General features: G+C 43.9%; 1 protein-coding gene across 1 annotated transcript in view; it reads left to right on the top strand.

Annotated features, from left to right (window-relative positions):
* The window catches only part of STT3B (STT3 oligosaccharyltransferase complex catalytic subunit B), a 99,684-nt gene that overhangs the window by 37,618 nt on the left and 39,877 nt on the right, over positions 1-22,189 (top strand). The window contains exons 2-3 of the mRNA XM_066585172.1: positions 2,520-2,628; positions 8,914-9,201. Of these exons, the coding sequence (XP_066441269.1) occupies positions 2,520-2,628; positions 8,914-9,201 (397 nt within the window). The remainder of the gene's footprint in view (positions 1-2,519; positions 2,629-8,913; positions 9,202-22,189) is intronic.

Genomic DNA, 22,189 nt, shown 5'->3' with positions numbered 1-22,189 from the left:
ACCAGCTTCTTCAAGGTGAAAATGAAGACCAAAGTTCCCCAACTATTTCCTGTGCTCCTTTCTAAACTGTGTGTGTGTATAATTAGTACAGATTGCTGTTAGAACCAGAAGGAAATGCTTCAGCCTTGTAATATATTCCTTAACGCTCGTGGAGTTGTTTCACAGACGTAAGAGTTCAGACTCGGTATGAAAGAAATGTAAAATACAGCGGCTTCGCCCCGACAGGTCAGCTGCAGCAAGCGCCAGATTTGAGAAAATTACAGTATTTGTCAGGCTCTGATGACTATACGTTCTGCTTTATAAATGGGGTATTTACTATGCAGGCCAAGTATTGGTATTCATTCTGCTCCCGAACGAAGAAGAAAGTATGTTATTGCCTACTCCGCTGAAATAACGTATTGGTCCACCCACAAAATTGGTTTTGTGTTAAACATTAGTTTTAACTAGTCATTGTAACTTGTAGGAGTCTGTCCCTGCCATCCTCTCCATGATCCCTCACGTTGAAGGGGGTTTCCAGCTTTAAAAAAGACCCGTCTTCAGGCTGGGTCATCCGTAGCTTACCTCAGAGGGCACTACCCAAGAACCGCGCCAATCGCTGTTCACTGGGCTGCTGCCACGTGTATGGATCAGGAAGCAGATGGTTCCACACATTGTGCAGTGCCCTGGCATGGTATTGCAGGCACAGCTGCCATTCACTTCACTGGGAGCAGCTTCCTGCTGTGAGCACCTTGACTGCTGACTGGCAGGGAGACCTGGGCGTAGCACCGCTGCTGATCTGCTATTGATGACCTATCTGAGGTTGGGTCATGAGGATTTTTTTGTTTCACTTTTTTATTTTAGGCTGAAATCTTCTTTTTTTTTACCTAAACCTACTCACCTATGTTATATATTATGTAACAAACGAGCACATTTAATGTATCTGTATGACTAAAAAAGACAATCTAGTCTGAGTTTCACTGATGGCTCAAACTCCACCAGAGACCCTCTCAGTTTCCGTTCGTCTAGTAGTCCTCCTGAAAATGTATTAATAAATTAACAGGGTCTACAGACAGGGTTTAACCCCTTAATGACGCGGCCCATCTTTTTTTTTTTTTCCATTTTTGTTTTTACACACACAGCTTAACTCTATTTATCCATCGATGTCGCTATATGAGGGCTTGTTTTTTGCGGGACGAGTTGTATTTTTCTATGGTGCTATTTAGAGTTGAGCGAACATACTCTTCCGAGCTTGATGCTCGTTCGAGTATTGGCATACTCGATGGTGCTCGCTACTCGAACGGGCATCAAGCCGTGTTTGACCCCACCCCCACCCCAGTTTTTGGCTCCTCCCTGCTGTGACTTGCCTGTTTTGGCGCCTCCCCACTGCGACGCAGAGCGCGTCATTGGCAAATTTTTTGTCTGGTAGGCAGGGGGGAAAGAGGGGGGGGGGGAGAGAAAGACTAACCTAGGAGAGAAAAAAAAAGCTCGGCACCTGGCATCCCACATACAAAAATGCTCGAGTCCCCCATTGTAGTCAATGGGGTTCATTACTCGAGTAGAGCTCTCGAATTTTACAAAAAGCTTGACTCGAATAACGCGGACCCGAGCATTTGGGTGCTCGCTCATCTCTAGTGCCATTTAAAGTACCATACAATGTACTGAAAAAAATTACCAGATTGGATATCTATATTACACTCCAGTTTGGTACTAACAACCAATCAGGTTGAATCAGGCAACACACAAGCCAAACAACCAATGAGATTGCTGGAATTGTGAATCAGAACCAATGAGGTTGCTGGAATTGGTGCATAGTGCCGAACTGGAGTATAATATAGACATATGGGGGGGGGGGGGGGGGGAAGAGGCCAAACTGAATAGACACGTGTTTTTGTTTTTTTTGTTGGCATAACATGCTATGTTACTATAATACTATGTAGAAATAAAAAATAATAATTCTAATGAGCACCTGTTAGGCTGTGTATAGGGAGAACTACTTCTGAGGATATGTTTTTACTGCATATTTGGTGGAGGGAGCCGTCTGAGAAGAGAAGAACCTGTTCACATTGGAATTGCCACCATCATTAGTTTCCTTTCTACTCTGCTAAAGGAGCAGAACAAGAAAACTAATCGGCGGTGGTGTCGGATACAACATATGCCCATCGGACCCCGCTGATTATAATAGCAGTCGAGTTCGTTAGTGTCCGGTGTTTCTACAGAAAAAATCGCACTTCATGATGCTCCCTTCTTGGGAAGGCCCAACGCAGGTGTGAAAGTCCTAAAGCTATTGTCCAATACCTGCAGGAGTAGGAGGACAAGACGACCTGCTTCATGTAGAATAGTGTGACGCATGCAGATCTGTTCTTTCAGTCTTTAGAATAGATATGGCCTCCAATGCCTCCACGCCGCTTTGTGAATGTGCGCTGACTTCTTTTTTTTTTTTTTTTTCTTTTTCATCTTTCTGCAAATGTCAAGTATGTCATTATTAGAGAAAGGGGTTATTTAGTCTTACAGTTTTTCACTCGTCTGTGCTTTTTTTACAGGTTCAACTACAGATCAACACATCATCTAGCATCCCACGGGTTTTATGAATTTTTAAATTGGTTTGATGAACGAGCATGGTATCCACTGGGAAGAATAGTAGGCGGGACGGTAAGTGTCGCCAATGTGTTTTTTTTTGTTTTTTTTGGTTAATGTATTTTCGGTGTCGCTTAACATTTGTGATTTTGGGTAACGTCACGCTACTGCCTTTTACATAATGGGAAACTCTTCTATAAGTTGGCTTTAAAGCTACGTAAGGGACGTTGTTAGAATAGTCCGCTCATATAAAATCGAACATTTATGTAATTTTATCTTACTGCTTTGCTGCTATCACTTGTCTATATGGCTTTATAACATTTTACTGTGACTTTTATTACATTGCTGATAAAAATGAATTAAAGTGACCCTCCTGTCGGGTATAGTGTAGTCTACCGCAATATTTCTTACTGTGGGGGAAAAATTCAAAAACCTACTGGTTCGGCTTACACCATAAGGACACTGTTTAGGCATACCCTAGGTTTATGGGTCTGTCGTTGCACGTACATCGAACAGGGCAGTCCATATTTGACCGTGACACCAATTATCTGGAAAAGAATTAAGCAGGTTAATGTTCAACCTGTCCAGTCCATGTTTGACTAAATGGATCGTCACTCAATTAGAGAGGGAAAGACTGAACTACCTGTGGCAAAACATTTTTGTGGTCAGGGACACAGCATAGAGCAGATGATTTATTATACTGAAGGGCAATTTCAAGTCGCAGCGTCACAGAAGAATTTAGGAGTACAAATTTATGGCCATGTTTGATACCCTCAAGAATGGAATGAACCTCAGTCTGGGATTCTTACATAAGTGGAAAATATGAAAGGTCTGAAGGAGGTCAAGAGGAATGTCCTCTTCCCAATCGTATTTCTTTTTCTTTAAAACTTCATAAAAATTCAGAACTTGACTTGCAATGTTGCCATCCAATAGGTAGTGCTGCATCTCCTTCCATGTGCAGGTTGAAGGAGCGAGAACACACATCATAAAACTGTCCTGAGCTCAGTGGACTGATTTACGATTTATGTCTCAACTCAGTTTGTCTGTTTTAAGTTTTGAGTGCAAAACTGTCTTCGATTTCTGTGTGTGAACATTTTATTTAGATCAAGAGGAGTGTGTTCTCCTCCCCTCTGCATCTGTGTGTTATAATTATGTGCCATCCAAACTAGTTTCATTCATTAGCCTGATGAAGGCAGAGAGATATCCCCGAAAGCTTGCTGTAACATCATGCATTTTGTTAGCCATTAAAAGGTATCATATCTACAAGATTACTTGGTTTCTCTCACTCAGAACAATCACACATTGCTCTACTGGCTAACACGGTACCAAACATTTTTTTTTGTTTGACCAAATGGAAGCACAGACTGGGTAGATGGACTGTCTCCATAGATTGTCGGTAGATCCCATTAAAATCTATGCCGATCCAAGTAGAGTATATGGCCAGCTTTGCACACTGAATACTCCCTGATCTACATATGTAGTCATGGCCAAAGGTTTTGAGACTGACACAAATCTTTTTAGTCAGATGTTTCATGGATACTGAGGTACAATTTTATAACTTGTGCGCCCCCCCCCCCCTTCCCCCAAGACTTTGCCCTGGCATGCTGGATATCCGCTTCTAGGTCAAATCCTGACTCATGGTAACCCATTTTTTCCTAATCAGTGTTTGGAGTTTATAATTTTTGTTTTTGTCTGACCAGCTGCTTTTTTAGGATTGATCTCGGGTTCTTAACAGGATTGAGATCTGGGGGGGTTTCCTGGCCATGGACCCAAAATTTCAATGTTTTGTTCACCGAGCCACTGGGTTACTGCTTTTGCCTTGTGACACGGCGCTCCATAATACTGGAAGGAGTATTGTTCATAACCAATTGCACCTGAATCGGTGGGAGAAGTTTCTTTTGGACGATGTTTAGATCCCATTCTTCATTGGCAAGATTCTTAGGCTGTGAGTGAGCTCAGTGCCTTGGATGAAGGACAACCCAACACCTGAATGATCTCAGGATGACATGACCCAGGACTCATGGTAGCGCTCACCTTCTCTTCTCCAGACAATCATTCTTCCAGATTTCCGAACAGTCTGAAGGTGCCGTCATCAGAGAAAATAACTTGACCCCAGTCCTCTTCAGTTCCATCCTTGCGCTTCCTGCAGAATACGAGTCTGTCCTGATGATTTTTCTTGGAGAGAAATGGCTTCTTTGCTGCCCTCCTTGACACCATGCCAGCCTCCAAAAGCCTTCACCTCACTGTGTTCAGATGCATCAATGCCCGCCTGCTGCCATTCTTGAGAAAGCTCTGAATCAGTCCTGTAGTTGAATCCTCTTCTGGAGACTGGGCACTTGCTGGACTTTTTTTGGCCGCCCTGAAGCTTTCTTCATGGACACGCTATCCTTTAAAGTTTTTGATGATTCGATAAATGGTTGATTTTAGGGGCAGTCTTAAAAGCTGAAGTGTCTTTGCATAAAAAGGGCTTCACAGGCAAAGAAATGACTGCATGTGTTTCCTTGGAGGTTAACAGAAGAAGACAATGATGTAAAGCACCCATTTTGCAACGGCCGAAAGTGAGCTATAATCGTTACATGTAAACGCGGGCAGTCGTGCAATATTCGTTCACTTGTCATTTAGCGCTGGTTTTTAGCCTGCCTAATAATATCTGCCAGGCTGTTCAAAATTAATTCAAAATGAATGGAAATCATTCAGTATTTTGAGCATCCTGCAGACTTGAATGTACAGTTTGCCTTGTATACACAATGAGTACATTGTTTACTTTGCCAGGAGAAGACAATGGAATCCTGCAGGCCAGATAATCCTGCGCATAAACACACGCCCATGAGCAAACAAGTAATTCTCCTTCCACAAAGTTAAGTTTAGCTAATGAGGTAAATAGAGCCATTATCTGTACGTGTGAAAATATTGACACTTCGTTCAGTCACTTGGACGTTTTAAGAGATTTAGTTTTGCTTGTAAAAGGACCTTAGAGCAACAAGTCTGATCTTATCACTGTCATGTTGATTGACTCATCAGCTGCCTCGTCCTCTTTAACGCTTTTTCCTGAACTAACGAGAAGATGTTTAAAATAATGATAGCAGGTCTTTTTTTTTTTTTTTTTTGGTAGGACTGAAATTCAGTGAAATAGTGTTTTTTTTTGTGATTTAAGTTAATGTCCATGCCAAGGAATGAGCTTGTATTAAGAGTGATCGGATGAATTGCAATAAATTGCCACTATCTATACAAACTAAAGCAGCAGACTTTGGGGAAAAACAAAATGTGTCAGTCTCAAACATGTGGGCCACGACTACCTAAATCCAGGCCCCCTACAGGCACAGCTGAGAATTCTATCGTGGCCAAGCCATTTCAAACTTACTGCATAAACTTCTGAAACGGTAATTTGTGCAATTTTAAAAATGTAATTAAGACTTTATTTTTGTCCATTTAAGAACTAAGCCTCGTCCCACCAGGGTTCCCGAGCCGCCGCCATGCTGCTGATTTAATTTCCCAATAACTGAAGTATTTGTACAGCATCACAATTCTTTTTAGTGCGGAATTGGCTTTTTTTTTCATCTTAATTTCTTTTTGATGAATAGATTAATAAAAAAAAAAAAGTGGTCTTTTATATACGTTCCTAAATTGTGCGGCAGTTTTTAATTGGGATGTTTTTAAAACAGCATTTCCTTTTGTGGGAAAGAATATTTAACTTTTCAACCTAGGTGATTTGCAGAAATTAGAGTGAGAACATGAAATGATTAGTAAGTTGTTGCTGGTGATATTCTGTCAGTATAAATTGAATATGTGATACAAGCTTATATCTCTACGAGGCTCTTAATTGGATTTGGTGTCGTTAAGATCTGTCTTCCAGTTTGTACTTTTTGCCCTTTTTTATCTTTTTGTAGTAAAATGTTCTGTTCGCTCTGTATGTCAGTTGTTTTGTACATGATGCGCTATCACCATAGCAAGTGTGACAACAGAACATTTCCACCTTAAATGGCAGGGAAAAAGGTGCCCTAAACTATGCCTGGAATGACTTCGGGGGAATGCATGAACAGAGACCCACTTTGCTTGACTGTAAATTAAATTGGCAAAGTGGCCACTAAAGAGGGGTGTTGAATTTTTTTTTTTTTAATTTGGTCTCCCCTCAGAAACCGGCGCCACTCTCGCCTACGTGCCATCTCATATTGCATCTAAGACTTTGTTCATACTTGGGTTCGGTCATGCCATCTGGGGGCGGATCCATAACAACGATCAGTGCCCAACGGATCTGAGAGACTATGATGGTTTCGTTCAGGTGGTCTGGGACTCGGTCTTCTCTCTGCACTCTGAATGTTCTTGAGGCTTCACTCCCTGTAAGATTTTCACATAGCGGAATCTGATGCAGATTTTTTTAGCCTGTAAAGACCGTGGCAGAAATCCTCAGCTAAGATGCAAATATTTGCCACGTATTTTGCTACTGTTTCGCACTGATTTATCACAGTAAATGGGCAAAATCCATGCGCAGAATTTCACCCCTGATCTACGTCAAAGTCAGCATGCAGATTTTGTCCTGTTCACTGGACTATAAATCCGTATGTGAATCTGCAGCTGAATTTTGCGCTTATAGGCCTCCTGCACACGGGCGGAAATTCTGCGGCGGGATTTCCCACAGAATTTCTGCCCATGCCCGTCTGCATAGGATTGCATTACAAAACGCAATCCTGTACACACAGCCGCAATTTGTCCACGTGAAAACATACGTGGAAAACAAATCGCGGCATGCTTTATTTCTGTGCGGGTCTCGCAGAGGCCCGCACAGGAATGTTCCTCCCGGCGCCCCGACTCCTCTCTGTGCATGTGCTGGCTGGGCGTCACCCGGCACATCACAGAGCTGGAGCAGGTGAGAGCCGCATTGGTCCCTGCAGGGGCGCAGGTCTGGTCCCGCTGCGAGAATTCTCGCAGGGGATCCGACCTGGCCGTCTGCAGGCAGCCTTAGCCATGGATTTTTGTTGCAGTTTTTACTGGCTGAATCAATGTGAAAAGATCCATGTCGGATTGTGCCATTAGAACATACGCTTAACCCTTTGCAATCCAATTTTAGATTCAGGGCTTTCTTTTTGCCATTTTATACAATGGTGCCGTCTGCTGGCTAGAGCCAGTACTGCGGTATAGGCCATGCTGGAGAGACCCCCGACAACAGTGGCCAGTAATATACAGTAAGAACACCCTGCCGGACGTCTTCCAACCTGGGAGCTATACAGCCTTCAATCAAATTATCTGAAGATGTCACAGTGGATTGGAAAGGGTTAAGGCGCAAAGCTGGAGTACAGAATATCCACAGCAGACTGCACTTTGCAGAAGGCATGGAAAAATATCCCCAAATATTTAATTTAAAAAAAAAACAAAAAAAAACTGACACTATTGGGCAATCCTGTAAGCAGCCCCTTAAGGCTGCGTTCACACAGAGCTAGTTTGCTTCAGGTTTTTCCTCAGCAAATCCACATCAAGATCTGCACTATTTGCTGCAGATCGGCAACCGATTTTACGCCATCAATTTTAATATAATTGATATAAATGCACATTTTTATTTTTAGCTACAGAAAATCTGCAAATAGTCATCATGTGAGCGCCCCCTTGTACTACGTGGCCAGTTTTTATAATAGAAGATCGGACAGTTATGTTATCCCGCAGAGGCAACGACGCATCAACCTTTCCATTTGGTTAACAATATCAAAGTCAAGTTGTTATAAAGTGCCAGTTGCCACTTGTAATGCCCACCCAAAAGATGGCGGGTATATATATATCTCCCAGAAGGAAGTACAGAATGAGACGTCGTGTATCCAATGCCTGAATGTTGGCCACTTGAAGCGCTGAGGCTTTATAAGCCAGTTATGTCGCTGCATCATCTGAGCAGTCTTATATGCGCATCTGCCTATGTGCTAAAATCTGTGTACCCACGGCAGGAGGTTACGGGCATCGCAGATCACTCGGTTATAGTACATTGCTGACAATGTGACTACTTCTGTAGTCTTTAACACATAGCTTGAGGTATAGCCATATGAATGCTTACATACTTGAATTCTCCCCCACTGGTACTTGACAAACCATTGGGGTCAGTGCTGCCCTTATATACGGCCTGTATCCTTTAGCTCGTAAATGACTAATCGAAAGAAGCGGCTCGTATAGGAATGTCCTAATATTTAACGACCAACCCATCTCCACTAGCACATCTCTGATCCGGGATATAGAGGGGAGTTCTAAGTGTTGAGCCTAGGCAAAACAAAATCTAAACCATCCATAATATTTGTGACCCGTATGTAGCAAGTACTACAATTTGACACATTCGATACATGTATCCTTTCTCTTTTTTTGACCCTGTACCTTTCCCTCTTGCAGGTCTACCCAGGGCTGATGGTGACAGCCGGACTGATCCATTGGATTTTAAATATGCTGAACATCACCGTACATATAAGAGATGTGTGTGTGTTCCTCGCACCCGTTTTCAGCGGCCTTACATCAATTTCCACCTTTTTGCTCACACGAGAACTGTGGAACCAGGGAGCGGGGCTTCTTGCTGCCTGCTTCATTGCTATAGTGCCAGGCTACATATCCCGATCAGTAGCCGGATCCTTTGACAATGAAGGCATTGCTATTTTTGCACTGCAGTTTACATATTATTTGTGGGTAAGTAATTGGATTTTCCTCTTCCCTGTAGCCTTTCTCCACGCTCTGGCAGAGAAACAATAACTACCTTTATGAACTGCATAAATTGTCTGAACGTTCATCTGCATTTTACTCACACCCCACTGGCTCTTCAACGTGCCCCGTCACAATTTTTTAAGGAATGAATAGAAACTCTGATGTTTTTCCAATGAGATTCTTTACATGATTTCTTTTTTTCCTTTCCCCCCGTGTTTCCCCAACACCTTGCCGACAGCTGAAAACTACCCCCCCCCCCCCCCCCCCCGTCTTCCTGTGACCCTCATATCTGTGGCATTCATGCTTTCATATACGCCAGTCTGTAAGCATGCCTTCCAGATGCAGATTACTCAAGCAAAGTTTCCTTTATGACACAGACACCGGTGTTTAGTAGGCTCGCGGTGACACGCACCGGGTCGTTAATGAAGGTGCCGGCAGTTTATTGTTGCTTGTAACTACCGCTCTCCTGTAAATGTTTATTGATTCGCTTAAGTATGGTTTTAATATTTTTATAGTGGCTATTAACTTGGCTTGTGTCGCGAACATTAAGGGACCCGTGTCCAAGTTTTGCTGCAATTTTGATAATCCGGTCGCCTGGTGTAACGGGTCCATATGGTGGCAAAATTGGGTAGAAAATAGTACTTGGCTCATAAATTGTTAGATTTAGGAAGCAAAAGTGATAAACCGATCATATAGAATTAAAGAAAAAAAATAAAGCCAGGCATAATGGGTGGGTGACCATAATCCAAAGTAGAATGAGGAGAGGTGACTTTTTTTTTCCCCTTCTTAAATTCTCCATTCTGTTTCATAGCGGGTTGTATATGTAAACGCATGTATTGCGCATGGACAGCATTGCATACACTGCCTATACAAATGTTAAGGAGACTTAAAAAGCCATTCATGCTCCTCTGGGTAATATGCAAATAAGGGAGATGGAACAATACCTCTGCAGCGCCACCTATTGCAAGGCGGCAATCCCTAAAGTCAAAGTTAGACTCTTTATACAAGCCTTGTAACAATGACCAGGAATTGAAAGCAAAACCAAAACCCATGCACAGATAGCTGTTTCGAGGTTTTTGCACCCACATCACAGGCCTCTCTAGCCAAGCCAGAATCCTGCTGCACACAGATGAGGAGCAAGAACCCCAAAACGGCTGTCTGTGCATGGGCTCTGACTTTGCTTTCAGTTTCTGGTCATTGTTACAAGGCTTGTAGAAAGAGTCTAACATTGACTTTAGGGATTGCTGCCTTCCAATAGGTGACACTGTGGAGGTATTGTTCCATCTCCCTAAAACGCCCGTGGACATGAGCCCTTATTGGTACGTTCCTTCTGTAAGAACGCCTTTCCTCTTTCTGTATATTTGTATGCTTGTCCATGAGACCTGGAGGTGGCACCCAGCAGGAACACAATCCACATAGTCCATGACTGTGGAGCTTGGTCATAGAAGATTTATATATGAAGGTTGGATGGATAGTTGTGTGAGACCATTAGGTGGGTGGGTATTGTACCCTAAATATATAATTGTACCCAATCCGTCTCTGTGGCGTGGTTTCTGTTGGGTTTATGGTGGCCATTGAGATGTGTAGAGCCTGAGTTTTGTTAAGTTATTTGAAGTCTATGGACACTTTTTTTAATTTGTTTTTGGCTAAAAATTTTTGTGTAGCTGAATGTTAAAATGTTAAAGCGGACTCTTCCAGCGTCTATGTATCCGGTACATGACGGGCCGCAGAGTGCTATTCAGTAGTAAGGCCCTCCGACTGGTTGTCCAATTCTTCGGTCTCCAGCTCCTCTGCTGAACAGTCTTAGAAGCTGATCTATTACCACGTTGAAGTTCAACCTTGGTTTGCTCATAAATTGGCTTATGCTTCACTTACACGGGACGGCTGAACGAGCGCAGACGTCACAGCTAGGTTGTTAGCGCTCCGTTTAGACAGGTAGATCGTCGCTGGCTTCTCACTCGGGGCTTCACATTATGTGTGTCTGCATGCAGCGAGAAGTCAGCGATCCAATGAGGTTTATTTTTTTGCATACGTTACAACTATCACGCATTTCGTTCATTTGATTTTGCACAATCGGACCATTTAAAGGACGTTTTGGACTAATGTTCCCCAACTCCAGTCCTCAGGGATTCATAACAGGTCATGTTGTCAGGATTTCCTCAGTTTTGCACAGGTGATGTAATTATTGTCGGTGCCTCAGACATTGCCACAGGTGTTCTTGCTATAGGATATACTGAAGACATGACCTCTTGGGGTCCCTGAGGACTGGAGTTGGGAAACACTGTCTTAAATGATCGTCCAGAGGAGTTAGGGCTCATGCCCACGGCCGTGACGGGCTCCGCAAGCGGAATACCGCAGCGGAGTCCGTCACAGCACCCTCCCCAAAGACCTCATACCCTCCTCCGGAAACGCTGTGCCGGCAGCGTCGCGCCGGGCGGGGAGTGTATTCACGCTATACTTCCACTGCGCTACAGCAGAAGTATAGCGTGATGGGTGGCTTCCATTGACCATAGAAGCCGTCCGCACGTATTCCCGCGGCAAATGGGACATGCCGCGGGTAATTTCACGTTGCGGAATTTCACGGTCGAATTCCGTAGCGTCAATATTCAGCTATTAGGTTCAATAGAACACAATACCGGCAGCTGCACGCGGTGGAAATCCGTCCGTGGGCATTAGCTCTTAAGTAGGACAGGAAACAAAGTCCTCAGGCAGCGCTTTGTAATGAACGGCAAAAAGCACAGTGGTTACAAAGCCCAATCACAAATATGACTGTCACGCCCCAATGAGCCATCTGTAGCCTTATATCTACGTGTGGATCTCTGGTGGTTTCTGGTAAGGATGCAGATGCTTGTACACCCAATAAACCTTCAGCACATGAAGATGAGACATGGTGCGGAAATATATCAGGCCTTTCATCTGCCATGAACGGAAACAAACAAGAACCCAGCGAGATGATTATTGGCTAGTTTTGAAACAATTCTTTACAACTGGAGATGATTAATAGTACAGAACCCAATAAAACCTATTTTATATAAGTGTAGCATTACATAGGGTTACATAGACGACATCCTCCTAGAAGGCCAGACATTAAAGAGCTTGGATTCTGTAGGATTAAAGTTTATAAGATACTTTTTCTTTGTACCATTGTTTTCAGTGAGGCCGGCCCAGCATCGCATGGCGTTATAGGCGCACATGAGTGCAATGTGAGATTTACCCATTGAAGACAATGGGCAACTCCCTGCGATCCTACTTTCCAGAAGTAATACGAGAGGGTTTTAACACTAAAACGTCTTGTATCCACGGGAACATCGCATGTTGGCGAGCGCGATATTGGGCTGAGTTTCACAGCCCGATATCCCACTTGCCTGTGTGAAATTCGAAAAATAAACCCGACTCGTTGATTTTTGTTATAGGCTGCCTGTCCATTGGCATTGGGGTATCCTGTGGCGGAATGCCGGGGACCAGGAGCCAGAGCACGCATCTCCGCTGTGAGCCTATCTGACAGGCTGACCACGAAGAATCGCGGCAAATCGCAGCATGCTGTGATTTGCCGGCTGCGAGCGGAGAATCGCTCTGATTCTCCGCTCGTGGACAGGGAGGCTGCGCTTTCCATAGCAACGCTATGAAAAGCGTGCACTGCGTTCCCCGCGCCCAGATTATCGCCGTGGGGAACGCAATGCAAAAACGCTGTTGTACAGGCAGCCTAAGGCTACCCTATTCCAAAATTTACACAATTCCAGACATATGCACTAAATCTGCACCCTCCATATAATATTTCTGACAGTCTGATTTACAATTGAATACCCATATTAAACTTTAGTTTAGTACAATAAACTCTGTGCACTAAATACAACTGCGATATTCGTTGACTTTCAGAAAATTTCATTGGAATCCTACTCAACACTATGGCTCCTTTATCTTCGCTAAATGGCCTAAATTTTTTTTTAACCTTTTTATTGGGAATTGCTGTAAATGGTAAACATTCTGTCTATATAAATAAGAATAGTTGTTTGGAGATTATACAGTACCAGTGTTTCTGGTGGTGCAATGCGCCACACAGCTCTGCTACATGTACATCACATACAGCTCTGCTACATACATTCTTCATACAACTGGGGTCAAAAACAGCACAGCAGAGTCCTGCACTCTTATCACCACCTGGTCATGTGACTTCAAACTCCTCCCACAAAGGTGACCTCACAGGTCCTGTAGGTACATGGCTGCTGTAGATGTTCATTATTATTCCATCCCCTACACACACCACCCCCACCCCGCAGCCTCAGTTGCTATGGAATACTAAAGAACACCTAGCCATACAGCAGCCATGTGCTTACAGGCTGCGGGGGTTTGTAGGGGATGCATAACTCACTCACTTGGGATGAAAAACCTGTGATAACATCAGTCATGTGATCAGGGTAAAAAAAATGTAACTTACTCCGGATGACGGACCCGTGTTGACATCAGTCATGCTCTGCCCCTCATCACATGACGGTGACACTCCTCCGAAGTGAGGAAGTTACACGGTCCGCCCCTGAACACATGACTGATGTCATCACAGGTTTTTCATCCCAAGTGAGTGAGTTATGCATCCCCTACAAACCCCCGCAGCCTCAGTTTCTATGTAATAGGACCTATGATGATGTCACCGTCGTGATCAGGGGCGGGACATGTAAGTCACTGCGGGTGAAGGACCTGTAATGACATCACAGTAATGTGGTCAGGGGCAAAGCATGTAACTCCGCATCCTCATGTTCACAGGCCACACGGTTTCCCCGTGCAGAATCCCACAGTGGATTCCACCCGGCCCGCAGACATGAGGCCAAAAAATACATTATTCGGACGCTGGGTTGCTCTCCTCAGTGCAGGCTGGATCTTCTGCATGGCGAATGCGCTCGGGATCCCGGCAACATGCCGCGCATCCTTTTTTCTTTTTGAAACTCCTGCTTTCCTGCGGTACAGACGCAGTGACAGCTGCATCCGTGCTGCGGATCCGAACGGCTTCCATTGGCTTCCGCATAAAAATGGAGCATGCTGTGGTGGTTTTCCCACACGTGCAATCCGCACGCTGGGGGGAAAATGACACCCCGCAGGTACCTAATAACTGCGGTGCACAATGATTCCCTATGGGCGCGGGAGACCCATAGGGTTTTGAAAACCGATTTATGCCGTGGACATGAGGCCTAGATCTGTTAAAGGGGTCTACAACCTTTAGAAACATGCCATTCAACCCCTGCCATGGCGCTCTCCCCATCCCTTCAACTGTTGCAATAGTTACACCAAAAAATATATCCAAACATTTGGAATTTCCAACCCTCCAGACCGTTTATCCCTTTTGTAGAGTCTCCATACAATATTTAGGAGCTTATTATGCACTAAGAAATCTGCTAGAATTAAATTGAAGTCTAAAACAATATTGTGATGGATTCCAAACAGGAGAATATTGATGTGTGTAAAGGAGTTGTGGCATGAAAACCATTTTAATAAGATTTTCCCTGCCAATTATCTACAATGGTAGATTATTCCTGATCTTGGCCTTATCGTCAAACCCTCGTACTAATGGTAGCAAATTGGCAGAAATAAAGTCCTGAGGCTTAGAAGATACCACAACTCCCAAATATTTGTCATTGCATATGTTACAATGAATAGTCCACCGGCAAGGGATCTAAAGTAAGAATTACGGGTTTCCCCCAGTTTATAGTAAGACCTATTAACCGTGCATAATAATAGGTCTGGGCAAAATGGGCATAATAGGATTAGCTGATTGATCTACTCGGATCCCCGTATACGAATACAGATTATTTGCATGTATTTCTCCATACTGCAATCTAACTAGATCAGGTGATTGCCTTGGCAATCAAGCACTTGGTTGCTCTGATAAGGCAAAGAAGGGACACCCCTGCCTTGTTCCCCTCACAACACCCTCCACCCCGAAATAAGATCATGTACCCTTACTCTTGCCGCTGGCATTGATTAGAGCAGTTTAATCCATCTTATGAACAACAGCCCATAAATAATTTCATTCAACGCGATCAAAAGGTTGGGCAGCATTAAGTGGAAAGACAGTCCTGTTCCCACCAACTCTATGATCCTCCTGAAGATTCAGATACAACTTCCCTAAATTAATAGCAGTTGATTTGTTTGGCATTACTAAAAATCTATTCGCACGTACCTTCACCAAAAATTTTAACAGTGGTCATTAGAGATATTGGACAGTAGGATTCAGGAGGAGGGAAATATATTTATTTTGCGCAATAATACATCTAAGGCAAACCAATCTCCCCGTGGCCTGCACAAGAGACGAGTCGCATTTACAAGAGATTTTTATGAATCAATACCCTTACTCCACAGATTGAAAAAAGTGTGCCCATACAGAATCACGTGGAGCAAGTGTACATTATCTCCTGTTAAATGTGTTTCTAATAGATAAACAATAGCTGGTTGAAATTGTTGAATAAATGAAAAACAGCATGTCTTAGTTTAATCCCCCATCCCCAGCACATTCCATGAAATTATATTAATCTCTTGGACCATAGTAAATTATATGTGTAAAGTATAATGAATAGCTGTTAAGATGCCGGGAGTGAATGTACTGCGTCCGTGGTACACTTAGTTTGCAAAAATATAATTGCTGTTTGAGCTGGGACCTTCAAATGCCACATTATCACTGTTTTTTATTAATTTTTTTCTCTTGTCCCATCTCAGTGGTGGGAAACCGCAATCAGCAAGTCTGTTAGATGCATATGGGGAGGGGCAGGGTGACAATGGTTATCACTAGAACAAAGGGCTTCCTTGCTGGTCCCCAAAGAGGCATATTAGATCAAAAGCCCCTCTGGTGCGCAAGGCAGTTGCATGAATATTGAGGAGCTCTGCTTGGCAGGAAAGACACTTTAATATCTGCCTAAATCCACACAACTTTTCCCAGACCAGAAAAGTGGCAGATTGTCCTCCATCTTTGCATGTCTGTCTACCAGTATCACAAAAAGGACTCCTTATTACTGTTCTATAAATATGGTTCCTTCTTATCAATTCAGAAAGCCGCATCCCTAGAATTGTCAGGGGAGTACGTTTCCTCCTGCATCACGGTTCTCAGCCGTGCGGGATCTAGAATGGCAGGCATGAGGCAGCTTTATACCCCTTCTCTCAACATCTTGTAGCTGCATTGACTTTGGAATCTGTCTTGTACAAACTGATACGCTATGAAGTATTGGCCTCCTTCAGTTATCATCCTGCAGGGACACGGATTCTGCGCCTCTGTCTTGCCCTTGTCTTGTTTATTGCTAGTCGGTGTGCAGTCGCAGTAATGCCGGCTCTGAATCTCTGTGCACAGATTACTGGCACATGCGCAGTACTATGACCTATATGCGCATGCGTTGGGGAAAAGAAGATGACTTCTTGGATGGAGGATGACCGGATGTTCTGAAGGGACCGTTCTGATTCGCAGATGGATGGGCAGGCCGTTCGTGTAAGGCCGCCTGTCCACGGGCAGTGCTATATACCGCCACGGATTTCTGCCGCAGAAACTGCCGCCGGGGAGCACTTTTGTCATTGCGATTTTCCGCATTGAACCTATCCTTAATGATTAGACGCAAGCAGAATCGCAAGCGATTTTCTGCTTGTGTACATTGGGCTGCACTTTCCATAGTTATCCAATGGAAAGCGTTCACTGCGTTACCCACGTGAGTATTATCGCCACGGGTAACGGTGTAATATAGCCTGCGGACAGGAGGCCTAACTGCACCTTCGTTTTATGAATCTGAACGGAGCGTCAAACATCAGACCCTTCTTTACTGAAGGTGTCCATGATGTCGCGCTGTTCCAAGTACTGGCCGGAATGCATGTACTCCGAGTCAAATGGCACGTCACTGGAAGAATTGGCAGAGTGGCTGGGTGGGCCAAGTAATCGGGCTAATTTTGGCAGTAAAGATGCATTTTGGAGATGCGCTTTACACGGACATTCTGTCCCAGTCGTGCTGGACGTTAACATATTAGTAAACGAAGAAGTAACTGGACATCCTCTGTAATCGGTTTGCACAATTAGTGGTCACATGATCTTGTAGAATGCAGTAGTGAGCTCTCGCTCACGACCTGAAGGTTACTGGTTCAAGCCCCGCATGGTTCATGTAGCCAGCTCCATCCTTCTATCTTTCCGAAGTCGGTAACATGAGCACCCGGCTTGCTGAGGGGTCTTAAATTACCTGAAAGCGTTGTGGAATAAGTTGGCGCTATACAAATACCAAGTCCCTCATCGTGTGTGTGTGTATATTATATGTATATATAATATAAATATGATACTTGTTGCACGGCTTAAGAAATGGGCTTTGTGAGATGAAACTTCTCATGGGTTAAGACAGAATCTTCTCTCGGAGTTGGGGATGATGAAGCCTCGGGCAGCACTCTCGCGTCTTGTTCTGCGGAGTGCGGTGTCTAGCGAGTGTGTATTTTACTGATTATTTATTGGATCTACATTAGGTTTAAGAATAACTTTATCCATTTTCGCTCATGTGAGTAACTCTTATGGTCTCCTGGGCTTTCGCTTGCAGTGCGGGAATCGTTTTGTTTTGATTGCTACCTGGATAGGACTGTCTGCAGTCAATACAATTAAAAGCAGGTTGTCTTGTAAAATTACCGGGTTCCTCCTTCGGAGGGGAGAATACAGAAGCCCAGCAGAGACTGACAGATCTGCAGGCATCTGCAATCATGATCAGTGACATACATATATATATATATATATATATATATATATATATATATATATATATATATATATATATTTTTGCCTCTCGAGAGCAATGTTTTTGGAAGGTATATATTTGGAAGGCTTTCTTACTACAAAGCTCTTCGTTGTTCCAGTGTACCAGATACTTGCTACATATAAAAGCATTAGACATTTTGTAGCCGTACTGCAAGAACAACCTACACAGTAGGCGAGCGTTATGGGAAGACTGCCGGTTGTCAGGAACATATCAATCTTTCCAACAACTCCTGATGCTGTTTTTATCTTGTAGGGCTGCTCATTATTGCTGGTGAAGTTCTTTAATACAACTCAAGATTGATTTATATTTAATTTGATCTTCCTCGAGGAATTTCATTTTCAAGTGTAGGAGTTCTCAATTTTACTCTTCCCAAGTACAAAATATTTCCGGTGGAGACAGTACGTGTGGCATCCAAATGTCAGTTTATTGATCGTCAAGGGGTTTCTCTAATACCACAGTAAATGATCCTATCGTAAGGATATGCGATTGCTTAACCTTTTCATGACCAAGGATCATTGATGCTAGTGTGTCCAGGTGACATTCTGCATTTCTCGTACCCCAATTAAAAAAAACAGAACTTTAATGTAACCCGCCAAAACAGGAAAACAATATTCACTTAATACATTATATGCACGTAACATACCGAATAATGTATTGGAAGACCTAAAAACTATTAACTCGGGCGAAATTTAAGACAACCTGCAGTTGCACCATTTCGGGGGCGTTGTTTTATGGCTTTCAGAGTGCAGTAACAATGATGTTACCTGTATTCTATGACGGCAATACCAAATTTATGTTGTACTACTAAAAAAAAAAAAAAAGCCTATTGGCATCTCTTGCCTCCCATAGCTTTTACTTTTCCATTGGTGGGGTTATGAGGGCTTGCTTTTTATTTTTTTGCAAGGTGATCTTAGTTTTTACTGGTACCTAAAGCAGAGGGGCAGAAGCTGTCATCCATGCACTGCACTCATTCAACTGTTGGTCACCACTTGAAGTGGTGGACGAACAGACTCCCCGCAGGGAATTATAAGGATAGTCAACTGACGCATACCATGGGAGAAAGGGATGTACTTTAAAAAGTAAAGCAGGACACAAGTACTGTAAGATACGGTCCAAATGGTTGGATGCATTTGGCTTGGCACAACTGAACTTGCACATTAGGTAAACCGAGTCTACAGGGAAAGGATACATGGGGTATATCTCAGTCACAGGAGAGCAAAGTAGTGACCCATGAAATAATCACAGAGCATGTATCTTAGGCCCCGCTAGCGATATTCCGCCATGGGGCTGAGGGAGGAGCTCTTGCGGGCTCACCTCTGAGAATCGCAGCATGCCGTGATTTTAATCGCGCGAGTGGAGAATCTCTAAGATTCTCCGCTTGTGGACGTCGGGCTGCGACCATAGGCTAAGTATGGAAAGCGTTCACTGCGTTACCCGCGGCCGGATTATTGCCAGGGATAACGCAGTGACATATCGCCCGTGGACAGAAGGCCTAAATGTATCTTCCCGTTTGTTTTATTGGTAAAGCGTTGCACCACGAGATCACCAGGTGGAGGTAGTGCCCGAGTGCAACCATCACACTATTCAACTCTACGGGGCTGACAGCTGAGCGCCAAGCTCTGCCATCCCCATGGACCATGAATAGGCTGGTTGTCTCTTGGTGCGCCCTTCCCATGATTCCAGTGGGTTGCTGTTGGGGGGAGGAGTGAGGAGAAACTACACAGGAAATAAACAAAAACTCTGTAAATAAAATGTATTCTCTTGTACAGTCCAGAGTTAGAGGGAATTTGCCATGCTTCATGCATGCAGCATAAAGTAGTGACAAGCATGCTAAGTTCAGAAGTCTGTCACTTATGGATTAATCTTTTTCAGTTTTTGGGTATTTGCATGTTGCTTTCGCAGAAATCGGCTATATAGATGTGGCTTTCTGATGAGGCACCACTAACCGGCCCAGTTTCTGTAGTTGCTACAGAAAGCAGTTAACACACTTGTTGACAGATACGGCTCCTTCAGTTATCACGCAGTAGACACGTTAGTCTTCTAGGACTCTAATGTTGATGATGACCTATCCCTTAGGTCATCAATATCTGATCGTGGGGGGGTGGCCTTCAAAGCACATGACATAACATTAATCACGTGGCCCGAGAGCTGCTCAGTGAATGGGACCGAGCGGCTATACTAAGCAATAAAGGGCGCTGTGCCCGATATTCAGTGAAGAGGTTGCAGGGCTCACCCAAGACCTGCTGCTTCGTGAATCAGCTGATCACTGGTGGTCCCGGACAGCAGACCCCTCCACTGATCAGATAATGATGACCCATCCTAAAAGATAGAACATTAGAGTACTGGAAAACCACTTTAATGATTTCTTCATTAGATTACATATAAAAAGGTCTGGTATAAAGGCATCTTATAATGCAAGCCAATGGCGTCAGACTGCCTTCACATCTGCGTTGGAACCTCCGGTTGTAGATCTGGCACAAAATACCGGAAGGAATAGCGCTGCATGTAGTGGTTTTTCTTCCAGTAAAATGCCGGGCAGCTGAGTGTAAACCGAACGGACCCCATTATAGTCAACAGGGACTGTTTGGCGCTGTTCAGTTCCATCATTAGATGTATCTATTCTGCTAGAGGAGCAGGAAAACTGACTCCTCGACGCCGGTGTGAAGGCCGCCTTACTGGAGCTCCATGCAGTCATTAAGGCAGAAGGAAATGCAGGAGGGCTTCAGCTCTGTACTACAGTTTAATGGTTTCTAAAATTACAGTAAAAACTGATTTATGGTTCTTTTACACAGGCAGACTATTGGGCCTCAACATTCCCAACCAACGGGCGGTGTAAAAGGAGACACAATCAGCTGACAAATGAACACTCATTGGTTGGCCGATTGTGCCATTTCAGCAAGAACAGGGACTAACTTGCTGATCGGTGGGGGTCTGAACGCTGGGACCTTACCAATCCTGAAAATTCCAACCTTGGAGCACCTCTGCTCCATTCACTTCAACTGGACTTCCAGAGATAGCCAAGCGCTTGAACTCCTCCATCTCCGGCCATCCCATTGAAATGAATAGAGGCGCACTCTGCTGCCCATGCTGTAGGATACATCGGGACTGTAATCCCGGGATCAGAGGGGTCCCAGCGGTTAGATACACACAAATCAGCACATGATGGGGGATAACTTGCTGAGGTGGGAACACCCTTCAAATGGTCTCCAGTGTTTACCGGATACCTTGATGAATGTGAGCGGTACTGGAACTTTAGAAAGTGTAATAAAACATCCGCTTCCAAGCTACACGGTGCTCACTGGGTCATGTGAAACTGTACAGGTACAACATATCGGTAAGGAGGCTTCAGTAAAGGATAGGATTTCTTCAGTCATTGCTAACCATCTCCAAAAACATTTTTAAAAAGTTGACTTCCGCTGACAATACCCTAGTCAGCTATAATCACTTCTCCAAGCTTTAGCGGAAGTGTAGTATTATATGGCGGCTATTCATAAGTCGGGTTGTCCAGGGTGCGATACCCCTTTAGGACATCTGTATGGACATTGGTTGTTGTCCCAAGACAACCCCTTTATAAGAGGAGCTTGTGGGCTGCTGATCAAAAATAACGGTACAGAGGACAAATGGGAAAAGTTTAAAAGGATCCTAATCACCTCATGTGAGCAGTTCATTCCCTTTAAAAATATAAGAAACTCAACTAAAAGGAAACCAATGTGGCTCGACAAGACGGTAAGAGGGGCAATAAACGAAAAAAGAAAGCGTTCAAACTACTAAAGCAAGAAGGCAGCGAAGAAGCGCTAAAATCATACAGGGAAAAAAACAAAATATGCAAAGATAAGATCAAAACTGCCAAGGAGGAAGCAGAAAGACTGATCGCCAAAGAGAGCAAAAACAACCCGAAGCTATTTTTCAACTATATTAACAGCAAAAGGATTTGCAGGGAGAGCACTGGCCCTTTAAAAAATAATGCAGGAGAAATCATTAATGATGACTGAGGGAAAGCAAATCTACTAAACAGTTTCTTCTCAAGTGTATTCACAAACGAAAAGGAAATGCCACACGAGATGCAGGGGAATAAAATGAACCCCTCACAAAATATCTCATACCTAACGCAGGAGGAGGTGCGGAAGCGACTAAAGAAGACTAAAATTGATAAATCGCCGGGCCCAGATGGAATACACCCAAGGATACTAAGGGAACTAAGTGATGAGATAGCTAGGCCG

Source organism: Eleutherodactylus coqui, chromosome 12 (genome assembly GCF_035609145.1).
Source record: "Eleutherodactylus coqui strain aEleCoq1 chromosome 12, aEleCoq1.hap1, whole genome shotgun sequence".
Lineage (NCBI taxonomy): Eukaryota > Metazoa > Chordata > Amphibia > Anura > Eleutherodactylidae > Eleutherodactylus > Eleutherodactylus coqui.
Note: the sequence above shows the minus strand (reverse complement) of the source record. Positions and strands in the feature narration are given on the sequence as shown.